Genomic DNA, 14,366 nt, shown 5'->3' with positions numbered 1-14,366 from the left:
CTACTGCTAGCTGTTAATAGAAGCCATCCTGACAAGGTTGTGTTCCCCTTGACAGCTGCCCAGGTCTAGCCCAGCCTAGGCCACTAATGGAGGGTGGAAGGCACAAAAATACCTTTGGAGCTGAGATCTGTTCAAATGCTGCTCACTCTAAACCCAGCTTGTTTATCCAACTCTATTTTACTCCATGAATGTCCAAGAAAACCTTTCTAGGAGAGATTTGATTGTTGCTGCCCTTAGTATGCAAAACAGATGCTGCCGGCCGTGCTCCTGGTGCTCTTCCTCACCTCTGGCAGGGTTCACACGCTGCTGGTTTGGAGAAGCCTGCCTTCGAGGGCACACCCGCCCGGGGGAGAGGGGAGCAGGGGCAGTTTGGGGTTTGCTGAGTTCACCCACTGTAATGCCGTCCTCCCTTGGGCTGAAGCCATAGAAGTCAACAGAACAGAGAGCAAGGGAGTGCCACATAGAGGCCAAGGAAGAAATATTGAAAATGAAGTCTTCTATTTCATGATGAAGCTTTGACTTCTTTCCTGAGCTCATTTGCTGAAATACAGTGAAGTATCCTGAGGAAACACTTATCTCTTTCCTCAAATTCTCAGAACACCAACTCTGATCAACTTTCCAATGTTATTGTTTCAGAAAGTCCAAAGTCGGATGATCCATCTTACATGATTAAAAGTTACTGAAGCAAGGGTCCAAGGGAAAGTCTCTCCATTCTCAGCCTGCCCATCACTGTTCATACTGTAGAAGGAGAACTGCTTTAAAATGCAACCTACCATCTTTTATTTTGGTGGGTGATTCTGAGGCATTTGCAGTATCAGTAAAGCCTGGAAATTGATAAAGCGATTATTTAAAGCAGTGATCGCCACCAGGGGTGAGTTTGTCCCTCACGGATACTTTGGTAATGTCTAGAGATATTTTTGGTTGTCACAACCAGAGGGTATGGGGGTGCTACTGGCATCTGGTGGGTAGAGACCAGGGATGCTGCTAGACATCCTGCAATGCGCAGAGCAGCACCCACCACAAGGGATATCCAAAACAAAATGTCAATAGTGACAACGTTGAGGAATCCTGCTTTAAGGTTCTCAGCAAATTTACTACAAATAACCACTACTATTCATCCAGCAGACAATCACTGGAGATCTAGTACAATCTTAAGAGATTATGTATAGCCCTGGCACTGGGGAGTCAGCTTTGCGTTATCTAGTGGAGGAATGACAAAGGTATACAAACAAATATAATGTAATCTAGAACATACAAAGTGCCTGAGTGGAAATGCAAATAAATACAGAGAAGGATATGAGTTTGAGAGGGTGGGATTGGGGGAGGAGGAGGAACCAATGTCACTTTCCCCAAGAGGACCACAAACTGCATGTTTACACTCAAAGATATCAGTCTTGCATATAAATTTGAAATAGCTGCTAGGAAAGCTCACCAAACCCTTAAGCGCTTTTTAAGCAAAATCTGTCTTTCTACTTTTATATCCATATCCTCAGAGAGATGCAGCCTACAGCTTTCTTTGTGACTTTGTTCTTTATTGAGATTATTTTCCTAACAACAATGTGTTTCTAGGACCAGGAAAATGCTTTATTTCCTTCTCCCGCCCTTAGTTGATTCTTACTATCTATACCTTTAAAATATTGATAAACATACAGTGTAATTATATAGCTGCTAATCAACAACACAATACATACTTAGCCTCTTTTATTTTGCCTGGATAGCAACTTAAATTTATCCACAATTTTGAGGATGCACCTTCCTAAGCATCTGTTCATTGGCTTCTATCTTTTTCAATACTGAGTGCCAAGGATGTAGCAGGAACTATCGTCTCCAACCCCGTGCTCCTATTTTCCAGGCTGAGAGACCCTGGGACAGCACAGAGATACTTAGGAAGGAGTCCAGTGAGCATAAGACAAAAGGGCTCTTTCCCACCCTTAGGAAAATTAGTGACTGGACCAAAGGGGTTTTGATCAAACAAAAGTGTACTTACGTTAGATTTGCCAGGCTGAAATTGCCTAGTGATCATTTCCATTGCAGATATCATAGACAATGATGCATCTTCCAGGTCAGCAATGTGGATGATAAAACTGTCTGGAACACTATCATTGGCAAATGTGAGCTCATAGCTAAGCTGAAATGGAAATCAGTTATGAAACAGAACTACCAGATGCCATATGCCTGCACACAAAATATTCTGGGCAATCTTACAAATCAAATAAGTAACATATGTAGTTGAGGTTCTGCTTTGTGAGTTTCACTGCATAATACCAGGGAGCAATTTGTTTGTTTGTTTGTTTTTAACTCTGGCTTTGAATCTTGACTCTGACACTTTCTACTGTTGGGATCTGGGTAAGTTAATACAACATCTCCCAGTCTATATTTTCAAAACAGTAAAATGAGGTAACTCATACCTATCTCTTCAGATTATTGTTTATTCTGCAAGTCTGGGTCCTGTCAGGAAAACGAAGACCATATCAGTTATTTTAACAGAGAGAATTTGACATAGGAAGTTGGTTAGAGGACCAGTTGCTGGAGAACCAAAAGAGCAAAGAAAGGACCACTGAGGGCTGGGAGAGCAAAAGGCACAGGTTGTAGGGATTAGAAACTGGATGCTTGACAGAAGGACCCTATAGAACTGAGACAGACTGCTAAGGAAGGGGTGACAGCTTCTGATGTGCTGTTATTGCAGTAGCTTAGGGCCCCACAGAGCTGAGTGTCAGCTGATGCTGGGAAGGTGCAAAAGAGAGCCAACTGGAACCAACTTCCACTGCCAAGGTGTTGGTTCATCACCAGTGACACTCCCAGAAAGTACTCAAGAAGGAGTAAATCCCTTCTTCAACTCCAGCATCCGTCTCCCTGCTATCTTGACTGGCAGACAGCGAAGGAGCAACATGATTACCGAGAGCCCAGTTAAAAATCAGAGGAAAGAGGGCTGGATTTGGAGCTGAGAAACAGCTCCAATACACGGCCCATCCATTCACTCAATGCGTACATTTATGGAGTGCTTACTGTGTGTCAGACTGTGAGGCTGTGAGACTCTCTGCTAGGTGCTGGGGAACCTAGAGAATTAAATGGAAAACACTCATAAAGTACAAGGCTCGGCTATTAGTACAAGGTAATCCTCCGTTAAAAATAGCTCTCCTGTCTCCAGCCCAGTGGGAAACATAAAGGAAAGGGAAATGGAAAACAAAACGAACAAAACAAAACAAGAAACTAGCTCTGGCCTGTAATGAATCTCAAGTTTAGATTCAGTGTTGCAGGATAAGCCATGTAGCAAAGTACAGAGTGATACACGTTTGTACACTTACCGAGAGTGCCAGACATCACCATTTTAAGAATTCAAGGAAACAAGAGAATATTTGGGGTTAGGGAAGCCTTCACAAAGAAGATGGGAATGAGCAAGACCTGAGGATTTAGATAATGGCCAAAAAGACTAAGACCATTGCAAATGGGAGAAAGCACACAAGCAAATCAAACATGGTGGGAATGTGCTGGTGTGTTGGTCTCAAGGAATGGAGGATGGATTTATGATGTGGAGGATGGAAGTTGGAGCCAGTCACTCATTTCTGGACTTTATTCTGAGGCACAGATAAACCATTGGAGCTTTGTGAATGAGCAGAAGTTACATGCAGAAAATATTATCTTTATAGCCTCATCATATCTAGCACAATACCTGTACATAGTGGAATATTTTGGGGGGGGAAGTATTACATTAAATGGGATGGGATGGGAGGGGAGGGGAGGGGATGAGATAAAATGGAATTACAAAGGCAGGTCTTAACTTTGAAAATCTTTTAAGAAAATATTTTAAGCCTAAGTATTAATGTCTACTCAAGCTCTCCTAACTTTTGTACCTCCCTCTGTTTTGATAATAATAATAGATACTTTATTAAAGGCTCTATGCAATCCATGAGCAATTTTAAAGCCAAATGTCCAGGAACTAAAAGAATTCAGGCAATGATAAAATTTTTCTGTGATAAAAACGTTAACAAGTAAAGATATAACCCAACGAGAAGACGCTGTTCATTCCATGGATGGAAGCCCCGTTGTCAGAGTGAACATGACGCTGGCTTTGAAGACACTGGGGGGAGCTGATGAAAATATCACAGGCTTATTTTAAAAAGTGTTGGGCAATATGCTTTTGAATAAATGCAGTAATTCGTGTGAAAACAATATTGGTGCAAATTTTGAATATGTTTGCAGAATATACGATGTACTCACAACTAATCTATTGTTTTCTTCTTCGCAGATCCATTACAAGATTTTGGCTTTTCTATTGAAAAGTGTTCCAAGCAATTAAAATCAAATATCAACATTAGATTTGGAATAATTCTGAGTAAGTAAAAAAAAAAAATGATTAGCATGAAATAAAACATTGCACAGCCTCTTCCAACTCCACACCCGCAATGACTTACATTAACTATAATGACTGGCTAAACTACTGTTCCCTCACCACTCTCTGGAATTAACACTGTTTACATCTTCATTTTCAAATCTCTCTCTGGTTTATATCCAGGTACGGTAGAACTCTCACTTAAAGCTGTACTTTTGTATTAAAAAGACTCTAGGCACTCATTTGGACGATATAAGCACCTGGAATCAGTATACGCAGCAAAAAAAAAATAAAAAAAGGAAAATATTTTGAGATTAAGTATTAGTGTCTACTCAGGATCTCCTAACATTTTTAGTTATCTCAGCAACAAATAAATCTACTACCAGCAGTACGGTTTGTCATTTGTGTTATTTTGTATCCCAAATAGTTAATACAAATTCTTAAACCTTGACATAGACAAGGAGGAGATGTAATATTTTCTCCCCTACCCCAATCAATAAGCTAGAGCACTTTCTGATTGTTTAATTTTCATCATATGATCATACAATTATAATTAGTCAAAATATTTGCTATAGCTACTAGACTATCTCCTTTTCCAAAACAGTTATATCAAAATCAAAGTAGAGAGGTTTAATAAACTTAGCATGTGGAATCGTTCCAGAAAAGTGGAAGAAACATTCACAGAAATCAAGAACTCTCACGCAACTTTGTATTTCTAGAATCTTATCCAGTATCTGGACTCTAGCAGCAGCTCGAGAAATATTATGGGGAGAGAAAAAGAGAGAAAAGAGAAATGGAAGAGTGGGTGGAACATAAAAGGGAGGAATGGAAAAAAAGGCAGAGAGAATTGGGAGCCACCACCATGGGACCCACCTAAGCTTCCTGTGTACCTGTGCTGCAATACCTCCCTGGTGACAGCAGCAGGTGTATGTAGGCGTGACCACAGCCCACCACCATCATGGGGAACAAATGATACTCTGCAGCTGAGAAATTCCAGAAGCCAGACCTGCAGACTTCACATTAAAAGGCCATAGCACCAGGGTGGGGAGCTCAGCCGATTAACTACCTTGCTCCAAGCAGGTATTTTGAGAAACAGCCACCTTTCATACCCAGGGTCTCGTCATAATCCCCTGTAGCATTGCCTAAATGCTGTTTTACTAAGGAAAGAAGAAAACTGTTCCCCAGGCAGAGCAGATTAATGGAAACAAAAGGTTCTTTAGCTCATGCTGCTGTATACTGTGAATGCCTTTGATATACAGTGAAACACGCAGTAAGAGTAAAGCTGTTCTCTTTCCTCCAGGAGAGGACATCAAAGAGCTATTTCTTGACCTAGCTCTCATGTCTCAAGGCTCATCTGTTTTGAATTTCTCCTATCCCATCTGTGAGGTGGCTCTGCCCAAGTTTTCTTTCTGTGGAAGAAGGAAAGGAGGTAAGCCATCTGTCTTGCTCACTGCTTGCAGAGGCCTGCAGAGAGATAAATGCAAACTTGCATCTGAGGCCAGGACACCCAGACCAGAGCTGTGTCTCTGCCCCTCACCTTTGGACGAGCTTATCCTCACTTATCAGCATGTGTTGCATAAAAATAACAGTAAGGCCCATTCCATAAGGCCTACCTTACAGGGCTGTTGTGAATATCAAAAGGAAATGACACATACGAGATGCTTTAAAGCAGTACATTGTTACTGTGAGTAGCAGCAGTTTATAAAAAGGGCTGGCAGCAGGAAGAGCCAAGAGCTTCCAAAAATCCGTTGAGGTTCAGAGTGCTTCCAGGTTTTCCCTCCACAACTTCCTTAGTGGCAGGGTATCCTTAACGTAGTAATGGACTTCAAAAAAGAATAAAAAAATAAAGCTTATGATATGTCACCACCTTTCCCAACGGGGGTCATTGACTAACAGAGGCATCGGGTAGTTATACTAGAAGTAGAGAGGCAGAAACCCCATTATATTAGCTACCTTTTCTCCAGCGCACCAACCCTCTACTCCCTGCCTTACAGCCTTGAAGAAAGAGAAGGTAGCCTTCCGCCACCTGTCCCCACCTCTCCTTTCCTTCTTGTCTTTACCATGGCTTCACCAAGGCCCTGAGATGCTTCCGCGGTGTAGTTAAAACCTGGCTCTATTCTCTGACTGTCCTTCCCCAGGAGTGGTTCTCTTCCAGCTGCTCTCCCCTCCCAGGGCCTCCTTCCTACTCCCACTGGCCAAGGCAGGGCATACTCTCCATACACCCCTCACCCCACATCTCAGAAATGCCCCTTTATCTATTTTCCCATTCAAGAGAGCTAGAATTTTAAACAGTAAAGTTCCTTGTGAAATGAAGCAATTACTCCTTTTAAATGAAAGATCTAGAAGAAATTGGAATATCCTTCCTACACTAAGGGATGCAAACAAAAGAAAACAAGGAACTTAAGGGAGGATTGACCAGATGGAACCGGGGGAACTTTGCTGGGATCTGTAGAGGACAGACTCAGCCTGGCTCCCTCACCACCCTCACCACCCCCACCAACTGTGTGGCACATCACTCTATCCTAGCGTTTGCCATGTTGGACTGTCCTGGTTTACTCCCATGTATCTTCCACATTGGACTACGAGCTGCTTGAGGGTACGGTCATATCACCTTTGTCTTTTTATTCCCAGTATTTCAAATGTGGCTGATACATAGAGAACTCTGAATACAGAGACACACAGAGCAAAATGCCTCACACGATTGAGCATTCGTACCAGGCCCTGTTATAAGAGCTTTAGATCCAATAAGTCATTTACTTCCCACACCAACCTTACAGGTTAATACTGTACTAATATTCCAACTTTCTAAATGTGTAACTGAAGCACAGAGGGGTTTAGGAGCTTGCACCAAGTCACAGAGCTTGAAGGATCCACGGCTTGAACCCAGGCAGGCTGACGCCAATCTTAGCTTTAACGATTGAACGAATAAAAGAACAAACAAGACAACGAATGAATGTGTCTTGCTTTTGACCACGGGTTTATTTAAAATTATCATTTCAGGAATCTTTCTGCCCAGTGATCTGACTTTGTTTCAAATTGGGACCTTTTTTTTTTTTCCTTAGCTAGCCCACCTTACAATGATAAGTCAGTTTTCCTCTCTCAACTTACTGGAGACATTTCTAGTTAATCAAGTATGTTCATGCATTTCCTCAGAATGATGAACTCGTCATTAGTCCGTCCCTGTTTAACCTTTTCGACCTGCCCTCAGCTAGGCCAACTGTGAACTCTTCACCCACAGTCAGTCCTTTCTCCCTTCTTCTCTCCCTCCTCTCCTCCCTCCCTTCCTCCCTTCTTCAGCTACATCTTGCTCCACCCCCCACACATACGTTAGGCATCAGCTTAAGGAATCCTTTGCCACTTTCTCTTCAGAGCCTGCATTTTAACACCTGCAACATTGTTTGGATGGTCCCCTTAGTATGTGTGGCCCAATCACCATTTGCTTTTCATCCAGACCTAGCTCAAGTATCCCTTTCTCTGTCTCTCTCTGTCTCTGTCTCTCTCTCTCTCTCTCTCTGAAACTTCCTCCAACGCCAACAGATGAAGTGCTCCCTCTGGGTGCTCTGGGAGCATCATGTTCCTATTTCTGCTGTAGTTCTTGTCTCAGATGGAACTGAATTTTATGGTTAGTGTGTGTGTCCCTCCCAATTAAACTTCAAACTCCTTGAAGGAAGGCATATTTCTTGCTCCTATCCGTCACCGCTGACATGGCAAAGAGACCTGGCACAAAGTAAAGACACAATAGATACTTGTTTTGTTGTATTTGCCTGTGAACATATGATGGATTGAACACAGCTTTACCAGTTCACCTTTAAAATGACTACTTAAGACTGCTCATGCATGACATAAAGACACAACATGCATCCAACCCTAGCAGAGAGGACATTGTTCTGGTCCTCCAAGTATAGGAAAACCTTGCTATTTTTCCCTGTGTATGGTTTTAATAGGATGAATGAAAGAGAAGAGAGATGGTTCCCTAAATCAGTTTGAGGTGTTCAATTCAGTTTAGCAGTTCAAAAGGCTGATGTTTGCCTTATTTGAATGCTGGGCAGCTCTGCAGCTATTTATTTGCTTTATTGTAATGGGAGTGATGACTGCATAGGCAAACTGAGAAGCTGGCACTGGGGAAATTGCCAGAAAACCTCATATAGTGTAAATTATCATATAGTATAAAATGATCAGAAAAGTAATATATAAATGCCGCGTGAACAAATAATTATGTAAACTACATAAGGCAGAGAAACTAAAATCTTAAAGCCAGAGGTTTTTTGGATTATTACATTTTTTTAACCCAACCCACAAACCTACTGCAGGAATGATTCTGTTCCAAAGAAGTGGTTAATACTAAGACCAGAAGGGGAAAAATGGCACCAGGAAGAACTAAAGTCAATCCAAATCCAAGCACAAGCTGTTGTTGACACGTTAAGGCTTGCTGTGGGGCTTGCAGGTCCTTCTTAGCAGAGCAGTGAGAAAACCTAATGTCCACTGTGGGCGGCACATTGTGGTGTCACTCGCAGCTGAGCTGTCTGGTATCATTGTCACAGCATTACTATGCATTCCTCTGCAAACTGCATCTCGCTGGCTTTTCTCCAAGCCAGATAAAACTACAAAATGGGTCAGACTTAGTGAGACCGAAATGTTGCCTCCTTTCCCTCTGCCTTGTCCTCAGCTAGCTTTAAGGCAAGCATCACATTGGATTCAAAGACGAGCTGATGCTCTTTCAGTATGATTGCTTACGTGATGATTGACAATGTGGAGGAAATAGCGCATATGGCCAATGATAGGGCATTGACTAAGTAGGTCGTTATTCAGCCAAACAATGGTACAATGGCTGTGATTTTAAAATGATGCTGTAGATTACTAAATTACATGAAAATATACTTTTAAGAATATTATGTGACAAAGAAGCATGCTATAAAAGTGTATTCACTGTTGAATTCTATTGTATAAAATGTGTGTAAGTGTATACACCAAAAAAATACTCTGAAAGAGTACACACTTCAGTGCTAAGAGCGCTTATCTCTGCAGATCTTTATTTTTGTCTTTTTCGGAAATCTTGCTTGCTTTTATGATAAATTTGCAAGGTTATTCTTTTAAATATTAGTTTATCATTACAAGAAAGAATAGAGAGAATAAATTCTGTTCCCCTAGGAATAAACCTAAGAGTTTTCAAAGAGAATGACAGCCTATGTAATATCCAGTGATATTTGGACTTGAATAGAAAGTTCTGAATCAAAGAGTTGCGTAGAATATCAAGGGATGATCTAACAGCCATCCTCTTGCCTGGGATTCCCACAGCCCCGTTTACTCAGGCTGTGGGCTCACTGAGAAGGAGACAAAATTGGCCACGGTTTTACTTCCTGCTCTGTTAATGCTGCACTGGTCCTTCTGTCTTCTCTGATAGCATCAAGTCATTTAGATTTATTTGCTTTAGTTGATCGCCATGCTTTCAAACAGGTTCCATAAGCTGCACATCCAATTTTAAGACAAAATTGAGCTTCACTGAATGTCCTTAATGACCACACCTAATTCCTAGCCCAAAGGAGGGAAGCTGCAGTCAACTCCCTCAATCCTCAAGAATAATAATGCCGATAGAACCCCTGTGTGGTCCTGGAGCTTTGGTCTGGTCTGCGAACACCAAGCGCGCCCTTACCGCAGTGGGTCTCCATCTTGGTTGCACATTAACTACTCCTGTGCTTTCTGAAGCAATGACCACAAGCCACAGGTCACTACTGAACCCCGAAATACAGCCAGTCTGATTAGAGATGTGCTATAAGTGTAAAGTACAGACTCAGTTTCAAAGCTTTAGTCTGAGAAAAAGAATGTAAAATATCTCTGTGATTGTTCCACTGGTTGTATGTTGAAATGTTAATGTTTGGAATATACTGAGTTAAGTAGAATTTATCATTAATACATTATTTTAATTATTTATCAATGATAAGATATTAATATTATATTAAAATTAATTTCACCTTTCAAAATGTGGCTCCTAGAAAACATAAAATTATACGTGTGACTCTCTTTATATTTTTATTGGACAGTGCTACATTATTATCTCCCTTTATAGTTTTGAAGATCCCAACATCCAGGCCATACCCCAGACCAATGAAATCAGAATCTCGAGGAGTAAGAGCCAAGCCAGGTGGTGACCAGAAGTGCTCTGTGTTGAGAATATAGGAGGAAAAACTATTTTCCCTATATACACCCTCATCTTAATAGATAAGGAACTTGAGTCTAACTTACCCAAGGTCACAAAGCCAGCAGGCGGTAGAACTGGGTTTCTGTCCAGCTCCAAACCCTTCTGGACATAAAGCTTTGCTAGAGAAGAAGTAAATTCCTTTCAGCCCTCCACTAAGGCAGTCTTTTTTCGATTTAAAGGAAGGGCATAACAAAATTATAGAAACCAGAGGATCTTCTTTGGGCATAACCAGCCATTATTATAAGGCAGGGGTTCTCAAAGTGTGGTCCTCAGACCAGCAGCATCAGCATCATCTAGGAAATTATTAGAAATGGCAAATTTTTGGTCCCTACCCAGACTTACTGAATCAGAAGCTCTGGGGTTGGGGCTTAGTGATCTGTATTTTAATAAGCCCTTTGGGCCACGTGTTGGCAAACTTGTTTCTGGAAAGGGAAGGATAGTAAACATTTTAGGTTTTACAGACCATATGGTCCCTGTGGCAATCGTTCAACTCTGCCCTGGCAGAGATAATATGAAAATGAGTGGCCATGGCTGTTTGCCCAGATTACATGAAGTGAGGTGTGTCTATATCTACTGCATGTATTTTATGATTGATTTGGCTTTGTTTAACTTATTTATGGACACTGAAATTTAAATTTCATTTAATTCTTACATGTGGTGAAATATTATTCTTCTTTTGACCAATCGACCCTGCTCTAAGTAATTCTGTGGCATACTAAATTTTGTGAACCACTGCTAGAAGCTAAGTCAGAATCCAGGGCTCTTTGCCAGAGTTACTGAGCACAGGTACGCTTGGGCTGTCACTCGGTGGACACTTGACCTGAGCTGCAGCATACATTCAGATCCAGGACACGAAGGATAATGCTGCACCTGTGCTTTGACTCTGTTTTATAAGGCCTGTGCCAACAAATTAGATTTGGGGCAAAGGGGACTTAACAGAAAGACTGGGCAGAGTGGCAGCTGGCAGGGGGAAGGGCACCTTAGGAAAAAGCCAGAGAGTGGGCCTGGAGGTCTCCTTCCCTCCCCACAGCTGCCAGGGACAGTCTGGAGGGCCATTTCATTTCTCTGTTTCTCAATTACTGCATCTATCAAATGAGAGTGGCCATAATTCATGATTGGGTAACAGCGGAGACTAAATAAGATACGCAATGTGTCTGATGCGTTAGGAATCACAGCACTGAGTCCCTGGGCTTCCTCCCCTACCTGAGGGACCTTGAGGCAGAAGGTAGGAGCATTTTGTGAAAACTGCAGGGCTGATTGATAAACTCTGGTAGGTCTGTCATAGAAACAGGCCAGAGTGAGGATTCAGATTCAAACTGGCTCATCGTAGAGCCAGAGGAGCAGCCAGTCCGTAACATCGCACACTGCCAACCTGCTTAGGATCCCAAAATTTCCTGACCAGTAACTGAACAAGTCTTTCATGGCTATGCTGTTCTGTTCTGTTTTGTTTTCTTCCTTTGATCAAAGGTCAGCCTCTAAAATTTTTATTTTCTGCCACTGGCTTGACTTCCACCCAGAATACATAATCTTAGGAATGTCTACTCCCTTCAAGGAAACCTGACATCCGTCAAAGTGTGATCTGTCACCCTAGCCCACAATTGTCTGACATAAGGACTTTTCCCAAAGTCTGGGCTTGTCAGCACTCACCAGCACCACACATGAGACACCCACAGCCCTGTCTAACTTGGAATCGAGTCAAGTTCCCTCCAGTCTCTTTCAGTCTCTGATTTATCAAGCGTTCAACACATCTTGATGTCCACTCTCAACGAGGTTCATTTTGTTCAAGCAGTTTCCTAGAATATCCCACATCAGGAAGATGAGAATAAAATGATACGTTAAATAGAGCCAAAATTTGATTGTAAGATATACTGTGGTGCCTGAAACTCAGGTATCACCCTGGGAAGTAGAAGCAACATTTCATGCTTGCTCCACAAGCTCCACCCGAATAAAAAGTGGGGAGAAATGACCTAAAGGTGGCTCATGTTTGGACCGTCAAGAATATAGTGTGTAGGGCCACGGAGACGTGAGGATCTCAACTGGAAGTGAACCTGGAGATTTGGGTAAAGACTCGGATTAAAACCATAAAGTAAATAGAATGAACACATGATTTTCTTTCTTTTTGAAAGTTGTTTTATATTACTTCCAACTTCTATTTTAAGTTCAGGGGTACATGTGCAGGATGTGCAGGTTTGTTACATGGTTAAACATGTGCCGTAGTGAATAACTGCACGGATCATCCCATGATAATGCCTAGGTATTAAGCCCAACATCTATTAGCTGTTTTTCCTGATGCTCTCCCTCCTCCCATCCCCCACCCTCCAATACACCCCAGTGTGTGTTGTTCGCCCCAATGTGTCCAGGGAACACACGATTTTCACACTTGATAATAAGAGACGTGTCAACTGTCAAACCTGGTTCTAGCCAAACCTCTGTGAGTTCTGACCAGGGTAGGTCAACCCAGGCAAAGTGGCCTTGGTTCCATAGCAAGTAATACTCTTTCAAAAATAATTTGTGTATTGATTCACAGATTGACTTGCAGATATCAGTTGTACACAACCTACTGCCAAAATCAGCTGAAATTAAAATAAAGGCTTAGGTGAGTTAGATACACAAATTGTGTGTGTGTGTGTGTGTGCATGTGTGTATACACTGGGTGTGTATGATTATAAATTAGAGTATCTGTAGGTCAAGGAATCTTCTTTGAGACCTTGAAAGCTGTGATTGATGTAGTCCAACCAATGAAAAGCTGAGAGGACTTAATGATGCCTTATTCATGTCAGGATCCCAGAGAGGTGCAGAAGACAATGGTGACCCCAAGAACTGCTGATTCATGGTGCATCCATGCCTGCACAGGCCACTTCTCAGTATGAGCAAAATCCATTATGAAACACATTCAACAGATAAACGTACCTCCCTGTGTGCAATATGCAAGCTAGAGAAAATAATCAGGTTTAAACTTGATTTTAAACGCATTAATATTTAAAGCTTGCAATTAAAAGAAATATTATGATGACATCTTTTGCAATCTGAAGAATCCTCTAGTTGAGAAAATAACTGGTTCTTGGTTTATCTTTTGTGTAAATCTGAGCTTTCCTACTGTTTGACCAAAGTGAGAAACACATTATAATTAGATGAATTTCAATATAAAACAGAGTAGATCCCCTGAGAACTGTATTTAAAGTCTGGCATAATATTGCTCATAAGGCAGATATTTTTCTGACAGAACTAAGAGATTCTATTATAATACTCACTGATTTTACATATACAAGTAAGTCAAAGGTGTAGCCAGAGTGGGTGCTCATGGCTACCCATCCTCCCTTCCTTTTCATTACCTTTCCTAATTAAATGTTTCTCTTCTGGTCCTGGTTCATGCTGAACACTTGGACCTGGTGATCCTCCCAGCATCATTCATTGCAGAGCCTTCTCAATCTCACTGTCTGTATCAATTCAAAATTCTGTCTTAACAATAATATCTAGATCAGTAGTCAGATTCCATCAGTTAGAGGTCTATGGCCTCCTCTATTTCTGTTTCAATGTGCTCCTTTCCACAGATCCGGGAAATGAAGGGAATTTGGGGGGAGTGCTGGGAATGCAATCTGTTTACTGCCTAGATTTGGAAAAAATCCACAAATGCTTTCTGCAAAATGCCTTACCCCCTGCACTGCTGGAGTAGAAGACAGGGCTAAACCACCTTCCCAGCAGGTGCTACCTTGAAGAAATTAATCTATGCTGATGAGCTGACAACCTCTGTAAAGCATGCCCCCAGCCATGGCCCCACTACCACGGGCTTCATGATTCAGCTGTTTCATGTTCACTACACATACATTAACAAATGCAAGC

The 14,366-nt window shown here is 41.8% G+C and overlaps 1 protein-coding gene across 6 annotated transcripts in view; it reads left to right on the top strand.

The window, feature by feature from the left end:
• Positions 1-14,366, top strand: part of LY86 (lymphocyte antigen 86) — a 63,223-nt gene that overhangs the window by 29,432 nt on the left and 19,425 nt on the right. For 5 of the 6 annotated variants that reach the window (XM_023221142.3, XM_023221144.2, XM_023221141.2 and 2 more), the window contains exons 3-4: positions 4,247-4,333; positions 5,631-5,759. In XM_023221142.3, coding sequence (XP_023076910.2) covers positions 4,247-4,333; positions 5,631-5,759 — 216 coding nt within the window. The remainder of the gene's footprint in view (positions 1-4,246; positions 4,334-5,630; positions 5,760-14,366) is intronic. The other variant, XM_023221145.3, reaches the window with a different exon arrangement.

Source organism: Piliocolobus tephrosceles, chromosome 5 (genome assembly GCF_002776525.5).
Source record: "Piliocolobus tephrosceles isolate RC106 chromosome 5, ASM277652v3, whole genome shotgun sequence".
NCBI classification, from domain to species: domain Eukaryota; kingdom Metazoa; phylum Chordata; class Mammalia; order Primates; family Cercopithecidae; genus Piliocolobus; species Piliocolobus tephrosceles.
This window is presented reverse-complemented; position numbering and strand designations above follow the sequence as displayed.